The sequence below is a fragment of the Alosa sapidissima genome, chromosome 14 (assembly GCF_018492685.1).
Source record: "Alosa sapidissima isolate fAloSap1 chromosome 14, fAloSap1.pri, whole genome shotgun sequence".
In the NCBI taxonomy this organism is placed as follows: Eukaryota; Metazoa; Chordata; class Actinopteri; order Clupeiformes; family Clupeidae; genus Alosa; species Alosa sapidissima.
This window is the reverse complement of record NC_055970.1, coordinates 10,536,299-10,544,290: the sequence shown is the minus strand read 5'-3', so window position 1 is coordinate 10,544,290 and position 7,992 is coordinate 10,536,299. Positions and strand designations below refer to the sequence as shown.

At 48.5% G+C, this 7,992-nt stretch overlaps 1 protein-coding gene across 3 annotated transcripts in view; it reads right to left on the bottom strand.

Annotated features, from left to right (window-relative positions):
- lrp4 (low density lipoprotein receptor-related protein 4) overlaps nt 1–7,992 on the bottom strand; it is an 88,573-nt gene that overhangs the window by 43,214 nt on the left and 37,367 nt on the right. For all 3 annotated transcript variants that reach the window (XM_042061864.1, XM_042061865.1, XM_042061866.1), the window contains exon 2: nt 3,727–3,873. In XM_042061864.1, the coding sequence (XP_041917798.1) occupies nt 3,727–3,873 (147 nt within the window). The remainder of the gene's footprint in view (nt 1–3,726; nt 3,874–7,992) is intronic.

Genomic DNA, 7,992 nt, shown 5'->3' with positions numbered 1-7,992 from the left:
TCATCATTCCTAATTACTTGCCTGTCCTTGAACAGTGTGACCCTCCATACTTTGTGCCTCCACACAAAAAAACTTTTAGCCAATTCTGCATGGTTTTATCCCTCTGCTTTTGAAAAGTTCCCCGACTGTGTGTGTGTGTGTGTGTGTGTGTTTTTCTCTCCCTCTCTCTCTCTCTTTCTGAAAAACCATTTCCCTCCAAAGAGGTCATTTCAGCTCGTCTCATCCCGTGCACGGTCAGGGGGGAGATCAGGACATGGGTGTCCAGATGAGATTTTTTTTCCCCCTTTAGCCAGCGTGCTGATTTATGGACACCCCCTCCGGGCGGCCGAATGGCGCCCTCCTCCTGAAAGCAGCCATACATAAAGATGAGATGGACGCCACATGTGGGCTTCGCTTCGCCAGTGCTCTGGACTCTGGACTGCCGCTGGGGGGGTGAGGGGGTGGCCAGACGAGTCATTCAGCTGCTGTTTCCACACATTCGGTGTCCCTCTCTCCCTTCCTCCCTCCATCCCTCCCTCCCTCCCTCCATCCCTCTCTCCCACCGCGTGCCTCTGGCTTTGTGATTACTGTGGTTGACTCTGAACGAGGGGCTCATAGACCGCAAAAGAAATGGAGTCTGATTCAGTTCTGGTGGGCCGTGTGTAAGGCACGGTGTACCGAACCCAGAAGTTCTGATGGGCCGTGTGTGAGGCACGGTGTACCGAACCCAGACGTTCTGGTGGACTGAGGGCTTATGAGGTGAGGCCCCTCCAGGCTCATCAGAGGACGTGGCTGCTCATTGGCTCCTTCCGATCCTGCCTCCTCTTCACCCACAGAACCACAACGTTCCAATGTAATCTGAGCCTCTGCAGTCTGCCCATCAAAACCCACCCCCCCCCCAACACACACACACTACCCATTAAAGTCATCACACAGCAGTAACACATTACATTTCATACACACACTCACACACAGATACTATACTCTGAACTGAAGACTTAATAAGATCAAAGAGCTTATGCAGATATACACACCTAAACACACACACACACACACACCCTCTCAGACCCACTTTATTACTGTAATTGGCTATTGTTATTCTCCAGCCGCAATGCACAGTATATTTATGGCTGGCTGTTGCCCTTTTAGGGGAAATGAATGAATGAATACAAATGGCCTTCACTTCTCAGGGGGTTCACTTCACAATGCACTTGAGAACGCAGCAAGAAGGACCAAATAGACTCGGTGTGTATTTGTAATGGTGTGTCTCTGTATGTGTGTGTGTGCGAGTGTGTGAGTGTTTGTGCGTGTGTATTTGTAATGGTGTGTAAGTGTGTATTTGTATTGGTGTGTGAGTGTGTATTTGTAATGGTGTGTCTGTATTTGAGTGTGTGTGTGTGTGTGTGTGTGTGTGTGTGTGTAGGGCGTTCTGGATTCACTTCTCTTCTGAAAGGCCGTCTAGCACACATGCACACAGCGCGTGCATCCCCAACCTCCATCGGAGAGAAAATATGATCCACAAATTAAATTAAGCGGCCTTTTTTGAGAGTGTTATTAAAAACCGTAAAATTGAGACCAGCTTTTTTTTATGGCCCTTCTGACAAGGGTCGAGTTAATTTAATCTGGCTTAATGGAGGAGTCGCTCACGTGATCAACCTGTCCCCCACTCCAGCATCTTATCACCACTCCATTTATCTGTGTGTGTGTGTGTGTGTGTGTGTGTGTGTGTGTGTGTGTGTGTGTGTACTGTATATGTGTGGGTGGGTGGGTGTTTATGTGAGTGTTGTTGTGTGTGAGTATGTGTGCGTGTGTGTGCGTGCGTAACCTCCCATAACTAAGACAAACAGATGTGAATGGGAGGGGCTGGCTGACACAGAGAGAGATGTTTTGCGTAGCGAGGACTAATTGGAAAAGCTTGTGCCTTCGGCCTGAGTAGCCATGATCGTCCGTGTGTGTGTGTGTGTGTGTGTGTGTGTGTGTGTGTGTGTGTGTGTGTGTGTCAGTGTGTCAGCGTCAACCCTGGCATTTTACATGCCGTGATCGATAGAGGAATGCGCAGATCCGTACTAATTTCGTTTTCGCCGCGATCAATAGCGATTAGCCTGCATGCGCGACAAGCCCTTGTCTTTGAGAGCTCCACTGCTACAGGCTGGATGGATGGAGCTGGCTCGAGTGTCTGTCAGCAGAGGGCTTCACGGAAAGTCTTCAGGAGTCTTATTTATGGTTTTCCCCTGTCTGGGGGCTCCGCGTGGCACTCACACAGATGACATTACACCATTACCATGCTAACGGCATTAGCCAAGCCCCTCCGAAAGGTCAGCATGGCTTTAATCTGTGTGACGCCAACCCTGCCAGCCATGTAGAACAAGCCCGGGAAAAAGAGAACGAGGAAGAAAAAAAACTAATCACAAGGCAGGATCACTTTACATTGCCCGAAGGCTGGGGTCAGATGTTGCTTTAGAACTTTTTTGCATGTGTAAGGCTATGTGCAATGTGGTGTGCGTGTCTGTGTGTCTTTGTGTGTCTTTGTGTGTATGTGTGTGTGTTTAGAAGCATCTATGCATGGTATTTGTGTGTGTGTGTGTGTGTGTGTGTGTGTGTGTGTGTGTGTGTGTGTGTGTGTGAATGAATGTGTGTTTCGAGGTGTGTGCATGCATGGTATTTTGGTGTCTGTGTGTGTGTATATATATGTGCATCTTGGTGTTTGCATGTATGGTATGCGAGTGTGTATAAGTGACAGCTGACCCGTTTTCTTGACACTGCTCACTCTCTCCACCCCAGCCGCGTCGATGCCTCTCTCTCCCATTCTCCCTCTCTCTCCCTCTCTCTCCCTCTCCCTCTCTCTCCCTCTCCCTCGCTCTCCCATTCTCCATCTTTCTCCCTCTCTCTCCCTCTCTCTCCCTCTCTCTCCCTCTCTCTCCCTCTCTCTCCCCCTCTCTCTCCCCCTCTCTCTCCCCCTCTCTCTCTCTCCCATTCTCCATCTCCCTCCCTCTCTCTCAGGACGGCTGCCCTGTCCCACACTGCTCTGAGGGTAACCAGATCCTGGCGCTGCAGAGCTCATGCATTGTGCCTCTGTGTTTGTGTGCTTTTTCATGTGCCAGCAGCCAAGGCTCAGCCCTCGCATTCATCTTATGCTGCCGTGAATCACTCACACACACACACACACACACACAAAGACACACACAAAGACACACACTCTCTGCTGCTGGTGCCACTAGTCCATGAACCCAGCCGAAGCGAGGCCAGCGCTCACTGAGGCGTTGGATGGAGCGGCGCGAGCGGCCGGCCGGCTGACCGACGTGGCGAGAGAAAGAGAGCACTCTGTGTTTGCGTTACGGGGCTCAGAAACCGTTTGCAGCCAGGCTCCATTTCACAGTCAAATCCAGGGCACACATTTACTGATTTAATGTTTGGCTGATTGGGACAAATTATGCCATCTGGTTTCAATGAAATCATTTACTGATTGATTCAATAACCCCAGGCACTGTGTGAACAGCAGTGTTAATAGCAACAAGGTAACTTTAGAGGTAAGGAAATGGTGCATAACACTGCTGAACCGGTTATTAAGTGTTTTCATAGTTTGACCTTTTCTTTAAGTTTTTACTGCATGACTCATTAATTATGCGTCCACTGATACTGTGCCATAACAGTGCAGATAAATACTGCAGTAATTCATTAGTGGAATAGGAACATAACACATCAGATGAGGGGCTGTGTGTGTGTTTGCGTGTGTGTGTGTACACTCACTGCAGCCGTCCTCATCGCTGTGGTCTCCGCAGTCATTGTCCCCGTCGCACTGCCACTGAGCAGGAATGCAGGTACACTCTCCAAACGGACTGACCGCACAGGTGAAATGGTTCCGGCCACACGAGCACTCTGTGCTTCCCAACACACCTGGAAAAACACACACAGTGATCAGATACTGACCCCACACAATCACAACATGACATGAAAGACATTTAGGCTACATGCCATTCAAATAACTCCACAACAAAGATAAGATGAGGGGGTCTGCACTAAATGCTTCTATTATTCCTTCTCTATTGCATGTAGGTTTCATTGCATGCATTGTGCAATCAACAACTTCTGTGAAGCCATCCTTCAGAGAGAGTATCTGGGCTAGGCTATGGTTGCATGGCATCGGATTGCTGACAGCAAAACTTCAAACGCAGTCTGATGAGTGTCTTTTTTTTAGCTGCCTGATGAGTGCCATTTTTCACTCTGGGGATAAGACAGCCTTCATCACCGGGGCCTGAGCTTTCCATCCCTCTACTGGCTGGTTGGGAGGGATATGCCAACGTGCCATTTGCATGGACACCAGTGGAGAAATTCCATTTCCTTAATACATACTATCCATTTCCTCGCCTGCACCCGGCTCTGGGCCTCGGACATGTGATTCATCTCTTCCTCAGCCACCGCACTTCACCACTGATGCCATTCAATAATAAATATGTAGAATCAATCTGACTGGATTTCATTAGTGAAAAGAGGCTTTTTCCATCAGTGCATGTGTGCTTATGTGTGCCGTGTGTGTGTGTGGGTGCCGTGTGTGTGTGTGTGTGCGTGTGCGTGTGTGAGTTTGTGCGTGTTTGTGCATGTGTGACCACAAACTATAAGCAGCACATCAAAACCTTCTGGTCTTAAAATGCAATGATTCAATGAGGGGGAGTGTGTGAGAGAAGGAAGGCATTTAATGAAGGGGGAGGGGGGACTGACTCAGAGAGAAGAACAGAGTTTAGGGACAAAGGAAGCAGAAAGAGAGATGGAGGGATAGGTGGGGAGAGAGAGACAAAGAGAGATAGACAGATAGACAGATAGATAGATAGAGAGAGAGACGGGTGGGGAGGGAGAGAGAGAGAGACGGAGAGAGAGAGAGACGGAGAGAGAGAGAGACGGAGAGAGAGAAGTAGATGACCGATGCCAGGAGTAGAAGAGCCACAAGAACACCGTCTGCTGCTCCTCCTTCACCCACGACACCCATGACTGTGTTTTTGTTAAGAGGGGAAAACGTGCTGCACATAAGCCATTTGGTACATGACAGGATGAAAACAGTGTCTATAGTGACTATTGCAGCCACTCCAAAGGTTATCAGTGAGATAGTCATCCAATTGTACAAGTGAAAAAAGGACAAATTCCTCCACTGAAAGTCAGAGATCTTTAAAAGGTGAAAGACCACGGTTTGTGTATTTATTTTTATTTTTTTACTTCTTGTTGTTCATAGCGCAGACTGTCCAGTGATTTGTTGGCCCCTGCTCCCTGTTTTGTGCTCTGCCTCCAACTTCCACCATTTAGGGCAATAGCTGTCCCATCAGTCACCACAGGCTCCACAGCGGCCCCAGCCAGACACACATTCAATTAAACGACAGGGAGGGTGTGTTGGTGCAAGTGTGACAGGACTGGCTTCTCTCTCCTTCCCTCTTTCTTCCCCCCCTCCATCTCTCTCTCTCTCCCCCCTCAATCTCTCTGTGCTTGCCTGTCTGTGTATGTGCATGTGTCCAGAAGCGGAGAGTGAGCTGTGGTATGAGTGGCAGTAAATCGTGTCCGTTACAGAGTGAGAATGAAGCTGAGGACCCCTCTTCTGTGGAGCCCAGTTAATGAGTGACGGAGTGGGAGAGGGGGACTATGAAGGAGGAGAGGGAGAGAGAGAGAGAGAGATAGAGAGAGAGGAGGAGGCTCCTGGGGTGTGCTGGACGCCACACAAAGGCATCACTCAACCCAAGAGGGCCTGGCTCAAAAACACACTAACCTTCAAAAACACTCCCCGCTTCACTAAATTAATGGCCTCTTTCTCTTGGCTTCGCTCTTTTCTTCCGCACGGTCGCTTTTCCTTCGCTGCTCCACTACGCTCTTTCCTTCTCTCACTCCCTCCCCTATACACACCCCTCTAAGTCCCTCTCTCTCTCTCTCTCTCTCTCTCTCTCTCCCTCTCGCTCTCTCTTTCTCTCTCCTTCATTCTCGGGTGTCTTCCATAACAAAAGAAGGGCTATTTCCTCCGTCTAAGTCAGCCTCCGTGTCGCTGGCTGCGCTGCAGAGCTTCCCTCACTGTCGGGGGGTTCTGAGAAGCGCCCCCCACAGGCCCAAACTCCTGCCTGCCCAGAGAAAGGACCCAGTCTCATTCAGAACCCATTCACACGTTTACATCCTCCACATCTTCCCTTAGACGCCTCTGTGTGTGTGTGTGTGTGTGTGTGTGTGTGTGTGTGTGAGAGTGAGAGAGAGACAGACACATATATATATACACACACACACATATATACACACACACACACACACACACACACACACACACACTCTTATTCAACCCACTCTTTTTCAGCCTACCACACACTGACGTACTGGGATTATAAATAACACATTGGTTTTTCTGGGAAAACCCTGTGTGTGTGAGTGTGTCTGTGTGTGTGTGTGTAGTGTGCCTGTGAGCACGTGTGTGTCCTGCTGTTTGGGGCTTTGGCATTTTAAGAGCTTCTGAATTCTCTGCTTGCTTTGGACTGGCTGAGCTGGGCTGGGCTGGGCTGGACTGGACTGGGCTGGACTGGGAGTGAGCGAGGGAGCGACCGCTCCTCTTCCTTTTTTTAGAGATCAGGGGGGCACTTTAAAACCAGCTGCCCTGGCTCTACACACAGAGAGCGAAAAAAGAAAAGAACACACACATGTGCATGAGAGAGAGGGAGATAGAGAACAAGAGAGATAGAGAGAGAGAGAGAGAGAGAGAGAGAGAAAGAGAGCATGAGATAGAGAGAGAGAGAAGAAGAGGAGAAGAGAGAGTGTGTGTCTGTGTGTGACTCAATGGGGCTGGCCTGCTCTCCTCTGTTCAACACACACACACACACACACACATGTGGCTTTTTGCAGGACTAAATTAGAGCCCTTTTTCTCTAAATCACTGAGCAGTTATGTCACCCTGGGCCACATGAAGGAGGGCTGCATTTGTCATACATGCATTAAAGAGCAGGGCCGCCATCACCAGGGAAACCGCCGCCATTTCCAAATCAGAAATGATCACAGGCCCTCATAAATGTCCTGGGCCTACTTCAACTCATGAAACTAAAATGACACAAGTCGGCGAGAGAGAGTCCCAAAGCCACCAGAGTGAGGCTTTTACATAAATATCCCACAGATGGATTTAAAAAAATGTAATAACCATCAGGCCACTGCATTCAAGTGCCGTAATGAGATATGGCACAAAATTGCCAACGGCCTTCCCCTGCTTATAAACTGCCTGCATTTTCTGGGCCTTTTTGCATAAACCACAGGATGAATTTTGCATCACAAAAAAAAAAGATGAAGACAAAAAGTCAAAAGCAGGTGGCATGTCACAGGCACCCCATGGGCTCCTCTTCCCACAATGCATTGCCAGTCAGGCATGGCGGCACCAGCCTTTCATAGCAAGCCGCCATGACGACGAGGCTGAGCCGAGAGCTGATGACCGTGATAAGGCCCCACCTGCACACTCACCTTGTGAATACGTGTTTGTGAGCACAAGAAAATGTTTGAATGTGTGTGTGTGTGTGTGTTATATATATATATATATATATATATATATATATATATATATATATATATATATATATATATATATATATATATATATATATATATATATATATATATATCTCTCTCTGTGTGTGTGTGTGTGTGTGTATGTGTGTGTGTGTGTGTGTGTGTGTGTGTGTGTGCAAGAGAGGGAGTCTTTTTGTGTGTGTGCACTAAAAAACAGAGCAGGAATGAAAGTCAGACAGAAAAGAGTGAAGAGTTTTTTCCCCAGTGTTTTTTTAGTATGACTGGAATGGTCTTCACACACACACACACACAAACACACACTTCCTTTTCAAATATCCATTTCACCTGACTGTGCCAAAATACCTGTGCTCCGTGCCATGCACACACCTGGGCTATGCGGCCCTGCCCACAGTTGGCCTGTTGGGGAACAAACAGCGTCCTGACCACACCACATAAAAGAGGGGGAGGAACCCACAGTGATATGAGAGAAGGAGAGGAAGGAGTGGGGCA